Source organism: Propithecus coquereli, unplaced genomic scaffold, assembly GCF_000956105.1.
Source record: "Propithecus coquereli isolate 6110/MARCELLA unplaced genomic scaffold, Pcoq_1.0 Scaffold132, whole genome shotgun sequence".
Taxonomy (NCBI): Eukaryota; Metazoa; Chordata; class Mammalia; order Primates; family Indriidae; genus Propithecus; species Propithecus coquereli.
This window is the reverse complement of record NW_012137414.1, coordinates 618359-642582: the sequence shown is the minus strand read 5'-3', so window position 1 is coordinate 642582 and position 24224 is coordinate 618359. Positions and strand designations below refer to the sequence as shown.

General features: G+C 41.3%; 1 protein-coding gene across 1 annotated transcript in view; it reads left to right on the top strand.

Annotated features, from left to right (window-relative positions):
• The first annotated feature begins 8747 nt into the window (after window positions 1-8747).
• Window positions 8748-24224, top strand: part of BMX (BMX non-receptor tyrosine kinase) — a 47659-nt gene continuing 32182 nt past the window's right edge. Inside the window, exons 1-5 of the mRNA XM_012638698.1 lie at window positions 8748-8827; window positions 16067-16213; window positions 17081-17185; window positions 19088-19169; window positions 23532-23651. Coding sequence (XP_012494152.1) covers window positions 8825-8827; window positions 16067-16213; window positions 17081-17185; window positions 19088-19169; window positions 23532-23651 — 457 coding nt within the window. The 5' untranslated portion in view covers window positions 8748-8824. The remainder of the gene's footprint in view (window positions 8828-16066; window positions 16214-17080; window positions 17186-19087; window positions 19170-23531; window positions 23652-24224) is intronic.

The window sequence follows — 24224 nt, the reverse complement described above, 5'->3', positions numbered from 1 at the left end:
GGGCCCTTCCAGACTCCTACAATTAAATTCTATTCATGTGAACAACCGATGAGGTGCTTAAAGATCTCAGTGTTTTGCAAAAAGAAAAGACTTCAACCTCTTTCACCAAATTTCAAAGTACTATTTAAGCATCTCTTGTCATCTCCCCTAGGAGTCTAAAGCGGGCTGGGGAAGGCAGGACTTAGCAAACTGATTGCCAGCACGCTCCGACCTAGCTCAGCCCCGCGCGTCCCCGGTACTCACGCGTTGGTGGCGGCGCCCGGAGCCTCTGTGGCGGCTGCCGGGGCGCGCGGGAGCCGGCCTGAGCGAGAGAGCGAGCGCAGGGCGGGCAGGTTTGCAGGGCGCCAGGCCCGTCGCCTCACCGTGACTCAGCGCTTCGCGACCGGGCGGCCTTCGGGAGGCGGGAGGCGGGAGCCTCCGGGTCTCGGGGGCCCCGGGCGGGGTGACGCCCCTGTTTACAGCCGGCCGCGACGCTCCCCGCGCCCCGCCTTTCCCGGCTGCTCAGGCCTCTGCGCCCCTCCCGCCGGGAAGAGACGCGCACTCGAGCAATTTGGGGGCGCGCTGGGTTCCGGGGGGGGGGGGCGCGGCCCAGGCAGGTGCTCTGATCTGGGCAAAGGCCCCAACTCAGCCTCCTGGGAAACCTGTCATTAACTGGGGTCTACTTGTCACCCAAACCGCGGAGCTTGGCACCACTTGGCGTGACCTGGGGCAGGTGGCTCAGCCTCTCTGTGCCTCCGGTTCCTCCTCTGTAACACGAGGATGGTGGTGATAATAGTACCAGCCTCATAGGGTCGCAGTGAGAATTAAATGAACCTGTCGCGTTGTAAGCACTACTCAAGTGTCTGTCACATAAATAAGTTGCCTACTGTTTGCCAGTTAGAATTGGGGAGTGGGGGGAGAATGGGGAGAGGCCAAGAAATCTTTGTTCCTGCCTAAGAAGAAGGCACACCCTAGTGGGGAAACAATTGGTTAAGAGCTTGGATGTTGCTGGAATACAGCGGGCAGACCTTGGATAGTTTTCGCAGGAGAATGAGGGCACAAGCCAGCGAGGGGGTCTAATTCATTGCCAGGGTTATTAATGAGAGGTACAGGCATGGCTGCAGTTTCTGTTCTCTAAACACCAGTAGGCGTCTGGCCTGGCTTTGAGAAAGCCAGACAAGGTCTAAACCTCCCAAACAAGGTCAGCAAACTGTGTCTGTGAAGAACCAGGTTGTAAATACATTTGACTTTGCAGGCCGCATATATTCTCTGTGGAGATTGCCCCAGTTTGCCCTTGTGGCAAGAAAGCAGCCGTAGGCAACATATAAATGAGTGGGGTGGTTCTATCTCAATGAAACTTGAATCATGAACACTGAGATTTGAATTCATGAAATTCATGTAATTTTGAATTCACATAATTTTCACTTGTCACAAAATATTGCTCTTTAATTTTCTTAATTTCAACCACTTAAAAATGTAAGAACCATTCTTAGCTCTCAGGCTGTACAAAAATAGGTCGTGGGCTATCTACCCACCTTGGCTGTAGGCGTAGCTTGCAGAGACCCGAGCTCTAAAAGAACAGGTTAGTAGAGGAACAAAGACTTTCCCCTGGGCTCTTTATCTATAAGCGGGGCTCGACCCCCCCACCCCTCTCCTTACTTCAGTGATTCAAGGCTAAAGGATGTAATACACACGAACATTAAAAGTGCCATGGAGGCCGGGCGCGGTGGCTCACGCTTGTAATCCTAGCTCTCTGGGAGGCCGAGTCGGGCGGATTGTTTGAGCTCAGGAGTTCGAAACCAGCCTGAGCAAGAGCGAGACCCCGTCTCTACTAAAATTAGAAAGAAATTAATTGGACAACTAAAAATATATAGAAAAAATTAGCCGGGCATGGTGGCACATGTCTGTAGTCCCAGCTACTCGGGAGGCTGAGGCAGGAGGATCGCTTGAGCCCAGGAGTTTGAGGTTGCTGTGAGCTAGGATGATGCCATGGCACTCTAGCCCAGGCAACACAGTGAGACTCTGTCTCAAAAAAAAAAAAAAAAAGTGCCATGGAATGATAAAGTATTGTTGCTTGCCATCATTATAATTACATCTGCAACTGCCTACAAGTAAAATAAATGCAAGGGCCCTCTGTCTAGTGCTTTGCAGTCCTTAGAGAATGCTTCCGCATTCCTTATCAAAAAGTTCAACATTCAGCCAATTGCTTGGGCCCAAAATGCAAGCTCTCCCCTCTCACTCTTATACCTTGAAATCCTGTGGATTTTGACTGCTAATATCTCTTAAGTCCATCCCGTCCTTCCCATTTTCACTACCGCTGTCCATCTTCTCTCAAAGCCACCCCACTCTTCCTGCCTTCAGGCTCACCACTGGCCAATGCATTCTCCAAATCACAGGCAAATGGAGTAACAGTTGCTTAAAATTCTCAATGGCTTCTCATTACTCTCAGGAGAAAGTTCTGGGATATCTTGACCTGGCCTCACCCTCAACAGGCTTGCTCAAGGACAATCATGCACACACGCGCGCACACACACACACAAATAGGCACACTCCCCATCCCTTCCCACCATGCTGAACTTCTTTTAGGCTCTGGAATGTATGTGCTCCCTCTTGTTGGCTTGCCGTACCCCTGTCTGGAACTTTCTTTCCCTCTCCTTGATCTGGTTTATCCCCATTCATCTCTCGGCTCTCAGTTTACAGGTCCCTTCCTCTGGAAAACCTTCAGTGCCTGTCCTCTCATACCTGGCTGAGAAGTTTGACATGGCAATCCTCCCACCTCCACATTGCTTGCCAGAGCCACTGTTTATCATCCTTCGGAAGATTCTATTTTCCCCAGATGGCTTGAACAATATCTCCCATTGCACCTGCTTTATTTTCTGCAATGTACCCTTGACACCCCTCCATCAAAAGTGAAGTTTACTTCTCTTCCTCTTGAGTCTAGGCAGAGCTTGTGGCTGCTTTGACCAGTGCAATACAATGGAAGTGACATTGTGCCAGTTCTGGGCGTGGCTCTGAAATGGCCTGGCAATTTCTGCTTCCTGCCTTGTGGAAGCCAGCTGCCCTGTAAGAAGAGTGATAATCCTGAGACCACGGCGATCACTCCAGGAGAAGCCCACAACACCTGAAGGAGAGGCCCTGGAAGAGGACATGGCACATGAGACAGAGAGACAGAGGCCAAGGACACTGAGGCACCAGACACAACGAAGCCATCTTGGAAGTGGACTCTCCAGGCCCACCTAACTGCCCCAACTGATGCCACATGGATAAGACATGAACATCCAAACTGTCCTTCCCTACTTCCTGCTCCACAGAACAGTGAGCAGATAAAAATGGTTGTTTTAAACCACTCAGTTTCCAGGTAGTTTGTTTCATGATAATAGATATGAGAAAGAAAGCCTGTATGCAAGAGGAGGGAAGAGGTAGATTTTCAAAGTTTTCCATGCTAATGACAAACTTACAAATATTTATCCTTTCAGAAAATGGATATGTCCATTTAAATTATTACCAAGGCAACCAGCCATCAAGCAAGACAAACAGCAGACTTTAGAGGCTAAATGTTGCATCCCACCAGCCATAGCATAGCAGTAACCTCCGGAGTGCAGGAGTCCTGAAGGCTCTTCTGTTACAAGTAGCATTTACAAGGTCAGCTTCATAGTAAAAGAAAACAGGAGCGAATGGCTTAGCTGTGCATTTGTACTCATCTCTGTCCTGGGTTCTCAATATTCTTGGGGATGTTTCAGTTTAACACCTTTTCAGAGCTTCCTCTGGGACTCAGAATCCCCTCCACCTCTGCAGCCCTGACAGGAGTGAGGGCTAAGTCCAGGGGTGTGCATGGTCAGAGCAAAGCAGGGAATTCCATTTGCAGGGCCCTGCAGGGAAAAAAAAAAAAAGAGCAAGTCTAAAAAGCTAGGCAACTTAAAATGAGGAAAAACAAAGGTAGCAGAGGGGAGAATTTTTACAAATGAAATAGGGAGCAGACAATGTTTTGCTATAACAGGGTCCGCTTTTGAGATGAGAAATGTGACCCTGTACTTTGAGCTTGGAGCACTTTTCACATTGTCATTTGGAGATGGTGGAGCAGGCAGCTGAATATGTGAATGTGTAGATATTGCCTTTGGGACCCTGGGAAGCAGAGAGAAAACCCGTGCTGATATGACAATGAATGAAGCCTTCCTAAATGATTCCAAGTAACACCATTGCAATCTTCAAGGACAGCCACATTATCAACATATTTTATTTGACTTTTTTTCTTTTTTATTCAAGAATTTTATTTATTTTTTCTTCTGTGTAACTTGTCAAATTTCTTCTCAAAGATATATGCTATGGAAGTATATATCCATCTTAAAACACTTCACTATTCGCATTTTTTTTTCTTCTTCAAGCCATCAACTCAAAAATTCTTCCTTGCAGATTTTAGTAATTTGCCTCCCACGGCAGTGTAGCTGCTATTCATTAAATGACAAACATCTCTGGAACATTCCATATTAGGGATTCAGACGCACTCAACTCAGGAAATCAGTTGGCTCCTAGTCAAAGACTCATTATTTTGTAAATACTAGTTTATGAAGGCCATTAATGTACTGGGTGGTTGAAGACATCCTAATATATCCGGAAAAGATGGGTACATGTGACTCCCATACCCACCCTCCTGAGAGCATTCTGCACAGACGCGGTCTGTCCCGTCAACCAGGGCTCTGATCCAGAAGCTACGTGTGATCAGCTGTTGCATAAATTCATAACTGTGCTTTTTTCTGTCTTTCTCATGGGTTTTTTGCAGCGTCCCAGAACAGAACAGCTTATGACCCTCTCTTTTGAGCCACAGAACTTTCTTAGAATCTATCACTAGCAAAACACTCTCGGCCCTGAAAGGCCGATTCATCTCTGAACCAGGGAAGTGGAGAAATTTAGGTGAATGAGTCCCCTGACACTTACCTCAATTACCCTGATAACCTTTCTCAGTTTTCAGCTTTTGTAAAGTGTCTTCTGGCCGAATGAAGGCTGCTTTCAAGATCACAGTGTTGGAGTGTATTGCAGTTAAAGTTAAAACAAATTTAAATCGGCTTCTAGTTAATGGATGAAGTATACTGATGTCTGTAACTTACTTTGAATACACCAAAAAATAACAATAACAATAATAATAGTAATGACAATAAGGTGGATCGATAAATGAATAGAAAGATGAATAAATGGATAGATACACGAGACAGTAAATACAGTAAAATGTTCATTGTAGAATGTAGATGGTGGTGTGTGGGTGCTTTGACTTCTTTTAACTTTTCTGTATTTTGAAACTTTTTTTTTCTTTTATTTCAGCATATTATTTTGAAACTTTTTATGATACGATTTTAGGAAAAAATAATTTGAATCAAAGTGGGAATTGGGGCTAGAAGGGTTCCATAAAGACACTCCCCTTTGTCTGCTTTCTTTGCTTCTGACTGGAGCACCTCGTACACAGTACAATTCAATGAATGTCTGTTGAAACAAGCTGTCGAACTAAATTGGAAGCTACTAGGTCACTTCCACACCTGGCAGGATTCTTCTACAGCATGAGTTGGCAATTTTTTTCTATGAAGGCCAGACAGTAAATATTTGAGACTTCATAGGCATACAGTCTCTGTCACAACTACTCAGCTCTGCCGTTGTAGACCGAAAGCAACCATAGACAATACGCAAACAAATAGCAGCTGTGTGCCAATAAACTTTATTCACAAAAACAAGTGGTGCTCATAGTTTGCCAGCTCCATCTAGACCCCAAATCGTTACCTCCCACTAAAAATGGGAGTAAAATTGATAAAATGCCAACAGTCTATGTAAAGGTTTTATAGGTCTCAGGAAAGGTCGTAACAAAAGGAAACAACAAACCTTTGTGTGTACCTCCGCCCCCTGCTCACCCATTTCCTTCCATAAGGAACAGGGTAGGGCAATTTGTTCCACCACTGAACCTGAGGTTTGGTGTGCAAGCACCCTTAGGAGAGAGGTGGTATGTTAATCTTCAATTTCAGTAAGTGTGAGCGATTCGCATCAGATCTCGACCTCCAAGCAGATCATTTTAGCACCAGAAGGAACAAGTGCAGGAGGCAATGGAGTGATGCCCCCAGTGAAGAGGTGGATACCCGTGAAAAAAGCTCAGGCTGCAGATATAAGCTGTCGGAGCCCGTGTGGGCTTACTCTTTAGTGAGGAGAGACAGACAATAAAGGTAATAAATAAGTAAGTTATGCATTATGTTATACGGTGATAAGTGCTATGGGAACAAGAAAAAGTACAGCAGAGTAAGGGAGACTGGAGTGCCGAGTGGGGGTGAGGCTGTAGTGTTAAACAGGGTGGTCTGGGTAGAGCTCATGAAGAAGATGGCATTCGAAGCAGAGCCCAAAGATGACGAAATGAGCCAGGCAGATATCTGGGACAGTTCACCAACAAGAGGATACCACCAATGCAAAGGCCCTGGGGCAGATGGTGTTCAGAATATGGGAGGCATAGCAAGGAGGCCAGTTTTAGAAGTGGTAAAACAAAGTAGAATAGTCATGAGATGACGTTAGACACAGTACTAGGAGACCAAAAGAAGGGGAGGACCATTGGAGAGTTCAGACTGGAGACGTGGTAAGATTTGACTTCATTTAAAAGAATTATTCTGGCTTCTCAGTGGAGAATAGACTACAAGGGCAAGCAAGAGTGGAAGAGAGAATAGTCAGGAGGCTATAGCAATATTCCCCATGAGGGGTAATGGCAACTCAGACCAGTAGGTGGCAGTAGAAGTATTGAAAAGTGGCCAAACTTGGGGTACATTTTGAAGACAGAGCTAACCGTATTTCATGAAGGATTGGACATTGGATGTAAGGGAAAGGTAAGAGTCGAGAGTGATTCCATATTCTTTGGCCTGAACAACTGGAAGTTTCTCCCTCTCCCTTCCCTCTTCCCACCCCTTCTCCTCTCCCTCTCCCCCTCATAAAATGGGTCCTACCAAGTTCTTTCTTATTCTAAAAATGTAAGCACAAGTAAACAAGCTTGTTCACTTCATGAAGTCAAATTATCCCATGCTGTGTCCCTTTAGCTGTTGCCTGCTAACGGCTTGCATAAACAAGCTTTAGAGAAAATTCCTAAGATTCTCACTGGGTGAAGGTGACAATGCAGACTATAAAATTTGAGTCAATTAAATCATGTTATCAAAATAGTAGGTTGCCAAAAGTTAGCCTTTAACTAAAATCATGGAAAATACAAAGCCAAAGAAAGGTTCAGGAGAAGTAGCAGAGGAAGTGAATGAATAGAATAAGTAAATAAATCTGTGACATTTTGACTTAGAGGAAACCACTCCTCCCAGCTGCCCTTAAGTGTTTTAAGCCCCAAGAAGGGATGGAAATCCCGACAGATTGTGCCCAGGTGTTTCCACAGTTCTACCACCTCCTTCTTCCCCTCCCTTAAATTTACTTTTTATTCTAGAATTGATCTTTTGCCATGTTACCACATATAAGCAGTGGAATAAGTACAAATTGCCATGTGGGAAAGGAAGCTAGTTAGCAGAGTGTGGAATTAATTTATTTGGGCAGGTTGTTATGCTACTGTTATTCTGCTTCACCCTCCCTTTCTCGGATGACTACATACTTTATTCCCAGAGGATGGAGAACTATTTGGAATTTATCAGTGACTTTTATGTGCTCTCAGGATGTAAGCTACACTCTTTTGAATTCTTCTGAACGACCCTTTGCCCTTCCCAAATTCCAGTTTCCAAACAGAAATATTAAAGATATCTTTGCAAGTTATTTTTCACACATTCTGCTGTAATTAAACCATTACTTGTGGTTCTTCCCTCACTAGGCATAAGCCCTCTGCAGATGTGGGCTGCCTCTGCTCCCTTTGCTGTTATGTCTCAAACCCCTAACAGTGCTCAGCAAACGAATGAATAGAAACGAAACTGATCCCGTGTCCACTCGAAAGAATATTTCATTCTCTTCTGCCCACCCAAGACGTCATCACATCATAGAAGTTTACAAATAGGTTAAAGTATCCAACAATTTTTAAGTTAATACAGTGTGTCAATGCATGCCAAAAGGATGATTAATTTTCTTAGCTATGCACAGTGGGGGCTAAAATATGTCATTAGATTTATTATACATGAACAGCCAGTGTGCACCAGAAAAAATGGTGGAATGGATAAAAGGCAAAAGCTGTGATCTTGTCATAATGATGTCAAGTGGCAATCACATTTTTTCAATGCAATCCAGGTGCATCATACCTTAGCAAAACCAATCTCTTCCATTTCTGGATTTCTTAATAATTTAAACTGTGGAAATATGCTCCTTGTTGGTCATATTAACTGTTCTTCTCCGTCATATGTTCTGCCGCCTGCCTTTGTCCAAGTGTTCGGTTGAACTTTTCATTGCTTATTCTCTGTGCACTTTGGCGTTACCTAATGGTTTCCTGACCCGTGTGAGAGAAGTCAGCGTCAGCAGTCGGGTTTTGCCGAGATGTTTTCTTGTCCTTTCCAGCATAGAGCTCTACAAACAAAGGCGGGGTTATCACATGTACCCGAGAGTTGCCTGGGAAAAGTAGGAGCTGTAGTTATCAAAGTTGGAACCTTTATAAAATATGCTTTTGTCTCCGTTTTTGTTACGTTCAATCAAATCAACAAGTGTTGGCTAAGTGTTGAGCGTGGTTTCCTGTGGGATTGTGTAAGGCCCTGCAGGACAATAAACGTTTTGGGGGCACTGAGTAATGTAGTCATTTCTGACCCAGCAGCCGGGAAAATGTGAGACAATTTGCTGCCGCTGGGAAGAGAACAGCTCGGGCTGTGTTCCTGCAAGAGCAGAATAACCACCGCGGCAGACCCGGGCGACGACGGAACAAGCCAAGATGGTGCGTTTAAGCGGCAGGTGGCTACGCAGTGTCATATCCTACAGGAAAATAGATTCGGTTCCAGGTGTTGTGGGGTCTGAAGCTTACAAACTTTGGGGAGCCCACTTTAAGAAAAATAGTACAAAATTATGAATATGAAATTGCTAGGGCTTGCTTCCCCCTCGACTTTGGATGGAACCAAGTAATTTGGGGGCCAGAGGCTAGAACTGCTGTAGTTTCACTGTACATTGCTCCCTCGATCAAAAGCTCAGTCCGGGAAGCTGTCAGGTTGTGTGCATATCACCACCAGTTCTAGCTACCTTTGTGCTATTTCCTCTGCTGACTTTCTCCGTACTATTCTTTAGGCATTACCTTTTAGCAACTTTTCGTATTGGCTTCATAACTGCTTCCAAAGGGACAAAGAGATGTTAGTTAGACCTTCTTTTCTGAGTGTTTTTATGATGTTATTTTAGCTACAAATATTTGTTCTCAGGTTCCTGAAGTCTCTCTAAATCAGAGGCTTGGGGGTATTTTAGATGGAGGTAGAAAGATGGAAGGGAGATGAACCATACGGTTGTGACCACATTGACATAATTTTGAAAGTTCTTGTGGACCACAATGATTTCATTGGATTTAAAAAGTAGGACAACTATATTGTGGTTTATATAAATGCTTCTCAAGCTCTCCTGGGCATGTGGATTGCCTCGGGATCTCGCTAAAATGCACATTCTGCTGCATTAGGTCTGGGGTGGGACCCGAGAGTCTGCATCTCTAACAAGCCCCCAGGTGACGCCAGTGCACAGTCCGTGGACGACACTTTGAGTAACATCCAAGTATTTATTTGTAAGGAATATGGTGGCACAAATACACAGTCAGTAAGGGCCTGGTTCCACCTGATTTTAAGGTAACTAGTCCCAGGATGGAAAGTCTGTAACAAACCTATGAACTGGTAGGTGCTTGTTGACATGAGAATACATGAGGGGGGTCTTACTGCCTTCCATCAGCTCCTAGCCCCAGGAGCCGGGGGAGGGGGAGGGGAAGTGAAATTTTATCATTAAGGATCATTTCATCGCCTTCAGTCTTTTAACTTTGCTATGGTCTCTTATTTTAAACTTTGCTTATGGAGTAATGAGGGGAAGGGGCATAGGTTTCCAGAACATCTACTAGGGTGCTGGTCACTGTACTGCCATTTTCTCTTGACTCCTTATAACCTTTCAAAGTGATTATTGTTTTACTCACATTACAGATGGGGAAGCTGAGGTTTAGCAGGGTTAAGTAACATGCCAGTTTGCATAGAGACAAAGTAGGGATTTGAACCCTCTAAAGCTTGCTGCTTTTGCCAACACTGACTTACATCATCTAAGCAGTGTTATGTGTTAAACTAATTCAGCATAAGATGCTACCTCAGGGATTTGTTACTTTTTGCTTTTATCCTAAGGAAGGTGCCCAGAGAGGGTGCCCTGGACAGAAGGGAGGAAACAGAAGGCAAGAGGTTGCCAGAAAGAAGGAAGGGCTTAGAGAAGATCTATGAGGCACTGAAAATGAATCTCACACCCAAAGCAGATTATAGCTCCCACAGGCATAGCACTGGAATTCTTGTCTCCATTGTGAGAAAAAGGTCTTCCAAAAGTGTTTGGTTTTCATAAATTCATCTTGGAACAATTAACTTCCTGTCTCCTGCGTAACAGCATATGAAATGAGGATCCAGCAGGTTCTGTGCGGCCGGTATTTTTCTTTGGCCAGCATCGTAAGACTTTTGAACCACTTTACCCGATTCTGAGTCAAACCTTTTGCTCTTGTTTAAACTTACCATCATATTTTGTTCTGTTATTTAGCTGGAAGATAAGTGGACCTGGCCTTGAGCAAATATTTTAAGATCAAGTTTGTCACTTCCAGACCCGTCCCTCCTCCCATCCCACCCCGATCCCCACTTGGAGCATCTTCTCTCTCTTTCCTGCCCCCCCACCTCTATTGCCCTCTCCCCATGTGTGCTATTTTAATATCTTAACACCTATCAAAATCTTTAGCTAAATGACATGTAAAGTAAGAGGAGATAACTAAATCAAGCAAAGGGGTAAGGAATTGCTATCCTTGTGTCTCAATTTTAGAGGATAAAGCTTAAAGGCACCACCCTGAACCAGTCAGGGAATATACTTTTTGGTTGAGGGCACTTCCTTTCCTGCCTCCTGTTCCCCTTCTGCACCACTTAGAATTGATTCCAACTTTTGAGGTTGTATGCTCTTGAAACCTATTTTCAAAATATGGGTTAGAATTTTGCTATTTAGTATGGTCACGTCTTCTGATATTTCCCAGAAAATGTCCCTTGTATGGGTCTGGTAAGACCCAAATGCATGGCTAGTTCCACTGCACAGTATGCTTTAGCAAGGCTGTGGTATGTTTAGCTGAATGCGTAGATCTCTCTTAGTCTACTTACTACCATCATGGAATGGACCGTGCACCAGGCAGGACACCAGAATCTGGATCCCTGGGCCATATCTCTCAGGTCCCTGGTTCACGGTCCTGGCTAAGTCACCTAGGCTGCTGGGGCTCAGCATTGCATCTGTAAAATGACTTATAAGGTTCCTACTAGCTTTGACAGCTTATGGCTGCCTTCCTATGTTTAGGTCAGGGCACTCTCTGGTTTAGGAGGGGCACACAGAGGGCACGTCCTTCTCTAACGTTAGCATTATGGTCATGAACATGGGCTGTGGAGTTAGACTGCTGGGACTCAAATCCCAGCTACACCACACTAGCAGTGTGATCTGGGCAATTTATTTCTCTAACGCAGCTTCATCAGCTATCCTTCACAATGTCCTCCCCGCCAAAATACCTTTCTTGATTACCTTAAGAAAAAGTCAAATTTTCCTTCCTCAGGCCTTTCATAGCAAAGTGAATGGACTCCACTCTAGCACTTGCGTTGTTTCTTTCCGCCTTTTTCTTTTTTAATTATGATTGGTACCCACAGTGTGCCAAGCACTTTCTCATAGAGTTTCTCATTTAAGTCCTGTAAAGTGAAGGAGTCGTTCCCTATTGCACTTTACAGATCAGAAAACTGAAGGTTAGAACAGGGAAGGGGCTTGGCCAGGTTGACAGAGCTCACAAATGACAGTCCTGTAACCTCTCCAAGCCTTCTGAGTCCACCACCCCATAGCAACCTTGCATATTAATTAGTTATGGAACCTGTCTCTCAAACCTGTTCGTTGTCACTCATGGCCATGGAAAGCTGATCTTTATTTCTGGAACAAATCACTCAATATTGGGCACACTGTAGGCTCAAAGTCAAGTGTGCCAAATAGAAATGCCAAATTGAATTTCTTACTCTCACTGTATCATTTCCTTATAAATCCTAAATAATCGTAGTGATTACAAGTCATGTTAATTCAATGTGCACCTTTTATGCATGTAAGATGTTACATAATGGTTGCTGGCTTTCTTATAGAAAATACTATATTGATTTCTGCCCGTTTCATGGGTTTTATTTATTTATTTGCCTCCCCTGTGCTTTAATCTCATTTTAGTCTCATGTGCTTATGGAAATAGGCAGCCTGGGCTATTTGGTAAGCAAATCGATATATCTATTCTGTGGGGATGGTAATATGAAAGTCCAGCCATATCCCACCAGCTCCTCTATGGAAATGGATTTGTGGTTAATACTGACTAGGTTTAGCATCTCATTTTACTTTGAAAGTTGTTTTTTTTACCTTCCCAACTGAATTTCCCTTAAATAACGGTAGGCAGAGCAGAGTTTGCTAGTTGTTGGACAGGCATTTAAGTGGTACCTAAGCCCTATTTATTTATTGTCCTAGTGCAAGGAAGGAGACATTGCATTTCTAAAAATTAGTCATCAGCAATTATCACCTCCTATACCAAGAGAGACCATAGAAATGCCTTCAATTTAGAATCTAGGCTATTTAGAGGAGAAAGGAGAAGTATAAGGAAGGGACAGAAGCAAAGAAAAGGGGAAAGGCAGGTCCCAGCCTGACCAAAAGCCACATAGCTTGTCTTAGAAGAAACTGATCTGGAGATGACAAAAGCTTGAGTCATCAAAATGGGGTTCTTCAAGATTGTTAGGAAGCCTTGGGAGTCTAACTTAGGGAGCGGAGCTTTGAAGGACTGGCCTTCTTGGATGGAACTTCACAGACATGTGGCTTCCGGTGTTTGTTACATGACAACAACAGATTACAGACCTATGTGCACAGTATGTGAACCTATCTTTGAGAAAATAAACACAGAAAAGAAAAACATCTAGAGATGTGCTAACCATCTTTTGCTTTTGCCTGTCTGTAGTTCTTGGTTTTATAGAATCAATATATATCACATATGATTTTTAAAATGAAATCCAATAAGTTCACAAAGGGCAGGATTTTGGAATGAACAATTATGTTGAAATTTCACAAATTATGTTACATCAGATGCAACAACGCTTGTAAACGCTTGGAGATTTATTGGAGAAGGTGCTCGAGGGCTTGATACTTTCCCTTGTACTCAATGTTCTTCTTCCCTTCAATGCACAGAGGCAACTTGTGAATCTGTCAGTGGTTTCTGTGACTCACCTTATTAATTTTTAATATAAAATTCCAAAAAGCCCATCTTTAGTGTGATGCATGCGAAAGTTCTATAAACAGAAAAGTGTGTATACCACCATGCAGTATACATACGCAGGAAAGACTGCATATGACCTTGGACACTGGGTTTTGCATTTTTAAAAGTGTTCTTTTTTTTCAGATTTATTTACATATTTATTTATAAGTATTGAGACATTTATACCAGGCAGTAAATACATTAAACTCTTCTGAGCATCCATTTGAGCAAAGCACAATGCTAGAGATACTAGGAATAAAAAGCAACAAAATAAAAAGTCCTTTTATCACAGAAATTAGGGAAACCCCCTATGCCTTAAAACAACAATACAAGGCTTAAAGCGATTTCAGAACCAGTAAAAATACTGTTTTGAGCCAAAGCTAAACAGGGTTCTTTCCACCACATTGGGAAGTCTTAATATATGGGAAAGTTTCCAATGAGCATTATCAGTTTTTAGGTTCTAGAGCTCTCTCTTCATGGGGTAGGTGAAGAGAGAAGACTTCACAAAGGATTACATAGGTCGTGAAGGATGGGACACGCGTAAGAACAAGGGACTGACATTGTGAAGTTAGGTTTTAAAAGTGTTCTTAATGTCGCATGTTGATTCACCATCTGAAAAAATTTTAAAAAGTAAATTTTCTATTCAACTAACCAGATCTATTTAATTGGCACTCTGCTTTAAGGATTAATGTTTTTAGCTGTGGATTTAAAAGAAATTTGACAAGTTTCCACAGTTTTCTCCTTCTGCTTTATTAGTAAATTTTTTAAATGTAGAAATGCAAATGGTAAAAGTACCCTATGACTATGTCCAGTATGGTATGGCTTCTCCAGAAGGGACTTTCACTCACAAAAAGTAGACCCTTATAGTTTCCATAAGTCTTTAAGCAAATTCTCTTTTAGACATGGACTTTGGATGTAGAAAATAAGCTTATCGGAGAAGGCAGGTATGTAGAGTTCACGATGGAGGCAGAGATGAAAGGTAGGCATGCTATCTGCCTCCTTAGGTCCTACCAGCTCTGCTACACCCTAATCTCTGCCTTGTCTTTGAGTCTTGGGCAAAGAAACCAGTGACTATAGTGAATAACAATCATTGTGCTGAAAAGAAAGTCATTCTACTTTTGCAAAAGAATTATCCTTTTGTAAAATAGATAAAACAATATCTGAAACAAAAGGTAACCAAGGCTTTAATTATATTTAATATATAAGGTTTCCAATCTTCTGCCTAAAAATCAAACAATACCTTTGAAGAACATTTTAGGGATTAATAAATGGTCTCCTGATCTACATAAATAAATAATAAAAGCTGCTTTTTTAAATTCCCAGTTTCAGAGTCGCGCAATCTATATCGATAGGAAACCGAGTGGGGACTGACTGCAGTTTATTCAACGCCAGGCTGTATTTCTTAGTGTCACTTTCTTTCTACTCCCCTGTCATAGTGGGTCAGTGAGAAGTACCCCTTAGTGATTGGACGGGTTCACTCGGCATCTGCCTCCATCTAGACAGAGCAGTGCCTGTGTGGATGCTTCCTGATCAAGAGTGATAAATAGGATGCAAATGTCTTCTTTTTAATACATGACCCTGGCATAGCCAGAAGAAATGTGAGTGAAGGTGCCTCAAAGCAGTAACTTTTTGCTTAGAGCTTGAGAGTTAAAGTTAAGGACCCACACATATACTTCGGCTCTAGCGAGTCTAAGGTGAGTAAAATCAATTACCTTTAGATTATCAATAAACAAAAATCTTAACTATTGGGTATCTGACTGCAAACCATGATGCAATTTCACAAAGGAAAGAAGAACATGAGCAAGTTTGCCTCCGTGGCCACTGCTTAACATTGCTACTTTTCATGGTCAGACCAGATAGCAGACTAAGGATTAAAGCAACAGTCTTAGTGGAACTAGAAAATTAATGCATTTTTTTTTCAGAAATACCTTGTTTTGATGCTTTACATTGGAAGAAAAAGCGAGAGTGATTTTTATTTTGTAAACGTACTAATTTTTTTCAGTTCTTTTAAATCTCTTTTGGTAGCATTTTTTATTGTACCCTCATATATTTTCCTCATTTTATTCTATCTTGGGCATTCACTTTGATTTAAAATTTTCAGAAATATTGAAAATTATACCTTTTTAAAATGTATACCAAATTATGCCTTTTATGTTAAAGATCTGGTCATGATCAAGGGCTGTGGGTGTCACAATGATGTCAGTGTCTCACAGTGGTTTGTGGATAATTTGGTCAAACCATTGGCCACATTAATGGAGAGAAATTTTGGTTAATCAATCACTTCATACATGGTGAGCTGCCTGGAGTTCAAATTTTTAGAAGTTTTATCATATACAATTGAATTCAACAGGCACTTACGGAATGTTTAAGAAATAAGGAGGATTTTGATGAGGTGGTTTGGAGGGTGGTGCAAAGATGGTGAATTTATGATCCACAGTGGGAAATGAGTCAAACACATAAAATACTTTTTAAAAATCAACATATTTATAAAACAAAGGCAGTAGAAGAAACTGTAGGTGTTGTGTAGTTTACGCTATAATCCTAAATCAGTCTCATTTTTTAAAATTAGCATTTATATTATTCCTGGATGGGAAATAATTGAATGAAAAAATATGAAGGCTAGAAGAGAACCTAGCTAAATGTTGCAAACACTCATTTTACTTATTTTATTTTGTTTAGGATGATAATATAGATACAAAACCCATTCTAGAAGAACTGCTTCTCAAAAGGTCACAGCAAAAGAAGAAAATGTCACCAAATAATTATAAAGAGCGGCTTTTTGTGTTGACCAAAACAAATCTTTCCTACTATGAATATGACAAAATGGTGAGACATATTTATTCCATTGTTTTTATACAATTTATTAGTTTTTCTAAGTCTCCACTAAGTGCTTGATTATAATGAAAGAATATTAGGTCTCTTAACTCACACTGTAAAGATCCACTTCTGTCCACTTATCACACTGCGTTTTCTTAATCTAGATATAATGAATTCAAGATAAAGGATTTTAAAACATTAGTTAACTTTACTAAGGCAACTTATAAGTTTAGAACAGTGGTTCTCAACTGAGGGTACTTTTGCCCCCTAAGGGGGATTGGGCAATGACTGGAGACATTTTTGGTTGTCACAACTGGAGGAGGGGACTACAAATGTGACTGGCATCTAGTGGGTAGAGGCCAGGGATGCTGTTAAACATCCTACGGTGCGCAGGACAGCCCCCGACAAAGAATTATCCAGCCCCACAAAGTAATTGTGCTGAGGATCAGAAACACTGCCTTGGGACAGTGCTGGAAATAAGACTACTTCTTGACAGTTGAGAATTTTATCATAGTAGAAATACTGAAATACTGCTATAAAACTGAAACAAAGTGAAGATGCTTTGAGGAGTTAAATCTTTTCCTGAGTACATTAACAACATGGTAGATGATTTGAAACACATTTCAAAATTATCAAACAAGATTACTAACTACTGCTTAAAGACTGACTTTTGGAGAGTATATGTGTTTATGTCCACACTCAAGAAATATATTGTGTTGTCATTGGATTTTGATTATTATGGAGTAATAGGAAGTGATTCTCCATTGCCTACCGCATCCTCCAATGTCCTGCCCAAGCATAACTTTAGCTTTATGCTTTTCCTTGTGCATCATGGCGCATCGCATGAAGTATCTTACATTTTGTTTTTTGATTCAGAAAAGAGGCAGCAGGAAAGGATCAATCGAAATTAAGAAAATCAGATGCGTGGAGAAAGTAAATCTCGAGGAGCAGACACCCGTGGAGAGACAGTATCCATTTCAGGTAAAGGGAGGAATGACATTACATTGGATGGATGGTTCTTCCTTTAATCTTTTTTATTATGAACTCAGTATATCTAGGAAAAATTATGATATTGCAAAATGACCCATTGAGACAATGACAAGGCTTGAGATATTTCCAGATGGGCATTGGGCAGTTTGCTAAAGATCTGTCCATGAATCTGCCTTCCCTGGAGGGAGGGGAAGCAAGACGAGCGTGCCAGTTGCAGTGGCCTGACCTGCCTCGGGTCTGACAATCTCTTTTAACAGGGACTGTTGAGTGTCTGATGTGCTACGTGGTAGTAGGCATACTACAGGGAATAAAACACTGACCCTGCCCCAAGACACTTACAAAGAGGTGGCAAAATAGACTAATGCACAGACCATTATAAGGCAGTGAGGGTGAGTGTTAAGATGGAGGTCAGCAGAGTGCATCCATGGAGTCCAAGGACACAGAAGCTTCATGCCTCACTTCAAGAGGTCAGGGAGGTGTTCTATTGGAGGTGACACTCAGGTTGGGAAGGACAAGTAGAATTTAACCCAGGAAAGATGGAATAAGCAGCAGGACAAAAGAAGCAGCAGGTGTCAAGGCACAGATGGGTGAAATAGCATGGCATGTGTGTTTGGAGAGCTCCAAGTAGTTCCTATGAATAAAGCAGCTCATGAGAGGGTGAAATAGATGAGTCTGGAGAGGTGGACAGGACTCAGGAAGGGCCTTTTCACACCACGTTAAGGAGTTTTCATTTTATTTTGAAGTATTTTAAACACTGGTATGCTATGGAGAGTATGCCTATAGTACCTTTTGGAAGTGGCTTAATCTAAGGCACGCCCTACTTTTATTATATCACGAATACTTACCTTTCTGATCTAAAGGCAGACAGATTGTCTTTCAGATGGCCAGACTACCCAGTACTAATATTAGGGACCTCTGGTCCAAAATGAAATACAATAATCCAGTTGATGCACAACTCATACTTTCACTTAAAGAAATATTACCCAATTGGGAGAAACCAGGGGAGGACATGCTTATGGAAGATGCTGCAAGCTCACATCACAGAGACATAGGGTGCTCAAGAAAAACAGGCTTTGGAGCCCCACCAACCTCCAAGGCCCACCACTTATGTAGCCATAAACACATACACAACTTCTTTCTGAATGTTTCCTCATTTGTAAAAAGGCATACTCATATATTTTTTCATACAGTTGAATTACGATTAAAATACTTAAATAGCTAGGAATGAGCCCAGCAACCAGTAGGTGTTTAATAACTGCTCTGTATTATTTACCAACAAGAGTTGAATAAACTAGAGAAGGATTTGGAGAAGGCATTATAATCTTCAAACGTTTAAACAATTCTCTTAAGGAATAGAAAATGACTTATTCTGGGGATTCCTGGGGTGCAACAGACTTAAGTAACAGGAAGACATATTTTGACTCAATGCAAGTATGAACTATATAATGATCAGAATGTATGGAAATTGGCAAAGATGGCATAGCAAAGTAAAGAACATCCCAGCCCTAAAGATATTTTTAAGGATACAGCAGTTAAACATTTTCCAATGGGCAGTAAAGAGAATCATGCACTGAGCAGGTGGATGGACCAGAACCCTCCTGAGACATGTGTAATGTCTAACTATTATAATGCTCCATGATCCAGGACATTCCTGCTGAGACCTCAATGTTCACCACTGTCAGATGCATCATTGCTGTGATTTTCCAAAGTGTAGGAGTGTCTGGGATAAAACAAATTGAGGGTTGGAAGATTTTTAAAAGTAAATTTTTTTCATCTAATTCCAGAGCTAATGTATACTATACAAGCAAACTCAAGGTTTCTTTTGGATAACAAAAAATTTGAGTGAACTATGATCCAATTGTATCTAAATGCACCAAATCTTTTCCTTTCCAGATCGTCTATAAAGATGGACTTCTCTATGTGTATGCATCAAATGAAGAGAGTCGGAGTCAGTGGTTGAAAGCATTACAAAAAGGTAATTAAAAAAAGAATTTTTTAAAAAAGAAATGTTGAAAAAGAAAGGTCAAAAAAATGTCATAGAGTCATCAATTGAGTTCTTTTGAGGCTTGGTGGAGGAAAGAGATGGCCGTAAAAGGACCCAATGCCAACAGAGAATCTACTGATTTTCCTACCAACCTCAGGGAATGTGTCAGACTCATCCTCATTTTGCATTCTCATTGCTACATCCAGAAAGATTTCCTTTCCTGCTCCACACAGAGCCGGTATTGTGCCCTCCCAGCAGCCTGGGGGAAGCCAGGCCACCTGCTCTCCACCCACTGTGCCTGCCTTTACCAGGGCAAAGTCTAGGTCCCATGGGACTGTGTCAAATTTGTGGCTACTGTACTCTCAATGTTTATAGAAAGTTACATTTAATACTTACTAAGCACTTACGATTTGCCAGCTACTTTATCAAGTTCTCGTAAAACATTTTCTTAGGTAATCTTCTTGACAACTCTATGGAAAGGGGTAATATTATTCTCCATTTTTCAGACAAGTGAAGTTTAAAATACATGGCCAATGTCACACACCTAGTAACGGAGGGCTTGGAATTCTATTACCCAAACCCAATTTTGTAACCAGTACATTGTAAATGCTAGGCAAGATTGAAGATTTAATGAAGCTTTTTATTCAGTGATTTTTAGGCTGCCCTGGTAACAACCTCTGGTAGAAGGGAGAGAATCGTTGTTAGTAATTTGGTACTATGATGTTTCCCTCTGTAATATTTTTATTTTAAAGGTGAGTAATGGTTTAAGGACAATATTTGACTCAAAGGAATGACCCTATTTGTGGAATTTTAGGTATTAAGCTCCTAGATGGAAGAAGATTTTATTTTATTTAAGTTTTAGATTATGGCTCTTTCTCAGTACAACTCAAATTACACACACCTACTTCACTTTGATGCAAATACATTCTTTTTCACACATAGGGCTTAATTTCCCCTTTGCGTAAAAAAGTTTAGCAATCCATTCTGTAGGATAATCAGGTGGTCCATTGGGAGCCACCCACCACCAGCTCATTGAAGTGAGAAGGGCATCCCTCTTAGAGTCAGACAAACCTAAAGCCAAGTCCTGGTTTGCTGTCTTATCTAACAAAACCATCTAACTACCCGAAGGATGGACATATTTGAAACACGGACTTCGGTGGGGTGGGGGGGAACCAAGGGCAACACACGTAACCTAAACATATGTACACCCATAATTTGCTGAAATAAAAAAAAAATAATAAAAACAAACAAACAAACAAAAAAACCATCTAACATCTCTGGGTCTCAGTTTCCTGACCTATAAAATGAGAGATCAGATTTCCTTTCTCCTAAAGTGGTCATGAGACACTCTTAAATATATTAAAGTATACTACACACAAGCATGAGTCACTGTGGTTATAGTGGGGCTTCCAGGGGAAGCTCTAAGGTTCTGCTACCCATTTAGTCTCTTTGGGGGGAATTTCCTGGGGGGGCGACAGTTGCTATGTAGACACATCCTGTGTATAGCTCTTGGTCATGCCCTAGGTCTCCCTTTGTGGGTCCTTCTGGAACTATATATGTTGGACAGGTTCAGATGGCCCCCGGGGCAGCTCATGTAAGAACATATGAAATGTAAAGGAAGATCAGAGAAAAGCAAAAACGTATCTCCTAGCCCCTCATAAAACTACAGCGGCCCCATCACCAGGACTGCCATATGGACAGTATGTTATTTGTATCAGGTGGTAATGCTTTGGTCTGCAAGTAAAAAGACACCCAACAGTTGCTGAAACAAATTCACTTTCGTTCTTGTCCCACAGTAACAAATCCAGATGTAGGCAGTCCAGGGCTAGTGCGGCAGCTCAGTGAAGTCAGTCGGGATGCAGGATCCTTCTAGCCTTCTGCTTTGCCACCCTTAGAGGCTCCCTGAGGGGTTCTGAGCTTTCTTAGCACCCCCCCTGCAAAATTTGGCTCGTGTCATAGTCTGGAGCTATGTCTCCTGGCCATCTCTATGTGCAAAGGAAGTAAGAAGACAGCATCTGTTTTCTCCAGCCTCTCTGCTGGAAGACAGTGGAAGAGAAGGTGAGCGAGCTTGGCTGTCAAGTTGGCCAACCAACCAGCCACAGGAAAACAGGCTCCCTCACTGAAACTTCCCCTACAAAGTTTCATTGTGATACAATGGCTCCTCCCTTTTTGTGTCTACTATTTGGCCCAAGTGTTATAAACTGAGGTAGACATCGGAGGCATAGAATTTTCCAGATGATAACCTACACTTGGAAGGTTTAGGCTGATTTGGTGGTGACTTAAGGAGTGTTAGCTACCATGGTTCTGAATTCAACTAACCAGATGTGGATAAAGTATGCCATTCCTTCCAAATATTAAAACTGAAGGGGGTTTGGCAGAGAGAAGTTGGCATCTGTGCATTAGAATGTAGTAGAAAAGGCCTGGGGCTGAGTCTCAGATCTGCTATTATTAGACTTGTGAACTTGAGCAACTTATACCACCTTTCTGCCCCTCCATTTATCTAACACTGTGTAAGCCATGATAATAATAATAGCTATCCCTCAGGGTTGTTGAATAGATTAAATGAGATGGTACATGTGAAGGAAAATATGTAAATGTAAAGTCCTGTATAGATATTAATATATGAGCTCCTCTTACTGGCATTATACAGGTGGTGGGAGTGTTGCAATGTGGATTTTGGGACGTGGCTGGAAAAAGAATTAGTGACCCAGGAAACTAAATCCATGCAGTAAGAAATAGTAGTAATCCTGACATGTGTAGACCAGGACCTTAGAGAGCAGGAACGCAAGTAATGTGCCTGAAGAATTACAATGACCATTTGGAGCAAAGATAAGAAACTTGCGGTTTGTAATCTTAACTCTTTTTGCTGTTTGTGATATCTGTAATAATTTTCCTTTAATTCTTATTAGTAAGGTTTTTTAATGTCAGAATTTAAGCTGGACAGAGTTAAACTAAAGGAATGATATCACTAAAGCCGTTGTTCATTGAACACCTAGTCTGGGCCAAACACTGCAGGATGCTTTATACACATTATCTCATATCCTCCCATTGTCCCAGCAAAATAGTTATTATTATCTCCATACACTTCCTTGAGTCAGGGTTGTAAAGGAGAAGCAGAACTTTCCTGGGATCAAAATAAGGAATCCTCAAGATGAACATAAAATCAAGAGGGAAAGAGTTGAAGCCACACATAGAACCGGACCTCCCCACCTAGGGACTCTTTTTAAAATACTCTCTACTAAAACCCTGAAGGTTTCTTTGTTGTATTTCAAAAGAGGCTAATTTGTGATAGACACAGTTTTACATTTGAAGATTAGAATTTCATTTCGTTGAATTACACATTGCCCTATTCCCATGGCTTTTTTTAATATCCACATATTCCCAGAAAAGCAGCCCCATAAACAATTCGTGCCTCAGTATAAACATGTCAAAGTCATGAAAGTCAAAGAAGGGATGAGAAACTCTTCTAAATTAACTAAATAACTAAACATCATATAAGACTAAATTGGATCCTTGATCGGAAAAATGTAAGTGATTATAAAGACTATCATTGGAACAATTGGGGAAATTTTGAATATGAAATATACATTAAGTAATATTGTATCATTGTTAAATTTCCTGAATTTAATAATTGTATTATGATTATGTAAGAGAATGTCTTTGTTAATAGACGTTACATGCTGAAGCATTTATGGGTGACATTATTTAGGTCATAATGTCTGCTACTTACTCTCGAATTATTAAGCACAATATAATAATGATAAAAAATTTAAATAATAATATGTACCTACAGAGAGAAAGAGATGAAGCAAATGTGGCAAACAGTCAACAATTAAGGAATCTGGGTAAAGGGTATATGGATGTTCATTGTATTGTTCTTGCAACTTTTCTGTGTCATTTGAAATTTTTCAAAATAAAAAGTGAGGGGAAGTGTATATTTATCAGAACCTTTTTTCTTTTTGATAAGATCTAGTCCTACCCTCCAGCCTCCTTCTGCCACAAGAGAACACCGTCATGTGCTGTAACCCACTCACTTCCTTTATGGTTGTATTTCTAAAGTCCTAACACCAAGCTGATCTGTAAATGCATATTTTTACTAGTTTTTTTCCTTCAAGAATGACACAAGTTATTGTGTTGTCCTCACTATACACATAGTAAGACTTTTGTTTTTTTCTTTTTGGCTTATTAACTTCTGAGTGAAAGACTTATATCCTTCGGGAACCATTTACTCTTACCTTGGTTGCTGGCCAAATGGGATTTTTATTGTTCTGTGATAACAGCACTTACTGAATGTGTTTCTTCTCTTGGGCCAACGTTTGCTCACATCTCATTTTCTTCCTGCCTGCTCCTCAGAGATAAGGGGCAACCCCCACCTGCTGATCAAGTACCACAGTGGATTCTTCGTGGATGGGAAGTTCTTGTGCTGCCAGCAGAGTTGTAAAGCGGCCCCAGGATGTACCCTCTGGGAAGCATGTAATGTGTGATTTCTCTGTTGGGCTAGACCCTGGGTGGATGAGGCCCTATTAAGCCAAACCTGCTAGAGATCAGAACAGCTTGTTGGAAAACAGTATGTGCCAGACTGGCTGGCATCATGAAAATTCAGGCTTGCAGATGTTATGTGACAAATGAAAACTAATTCTAGGGTCAATTGAGTCATGGCCATTAAAATAATAATAATATTAGCATCTGCCATTCTTTCATTTCGTGAGAAATATTTTAAAAACTAGAATCATTAATCAAGCAATGAGCTGTTATTTCCTCCCATAATTTTTCCTAGATTAAGATAAACTCCAAAGAGCTAGAGTGTTGTGGACATATCACCATGGGTCAAGCAGCAAAAACCAGCTCTGTCTTCTTAGTAATAACAAAAATAATAAACCCAAAAAAACCAACATTCTTTCAAAAAATATATTGAGAGGTAAAATTTAAGTAATACTTTTAATCACTATATACACCAAAATGATGATGGCCAAGTTTTAAAGAATATATTAAAGTGGTTTGCCATTCTGCATGTGTGTTGATTTCTTAATGACATCAGAGAAGGTA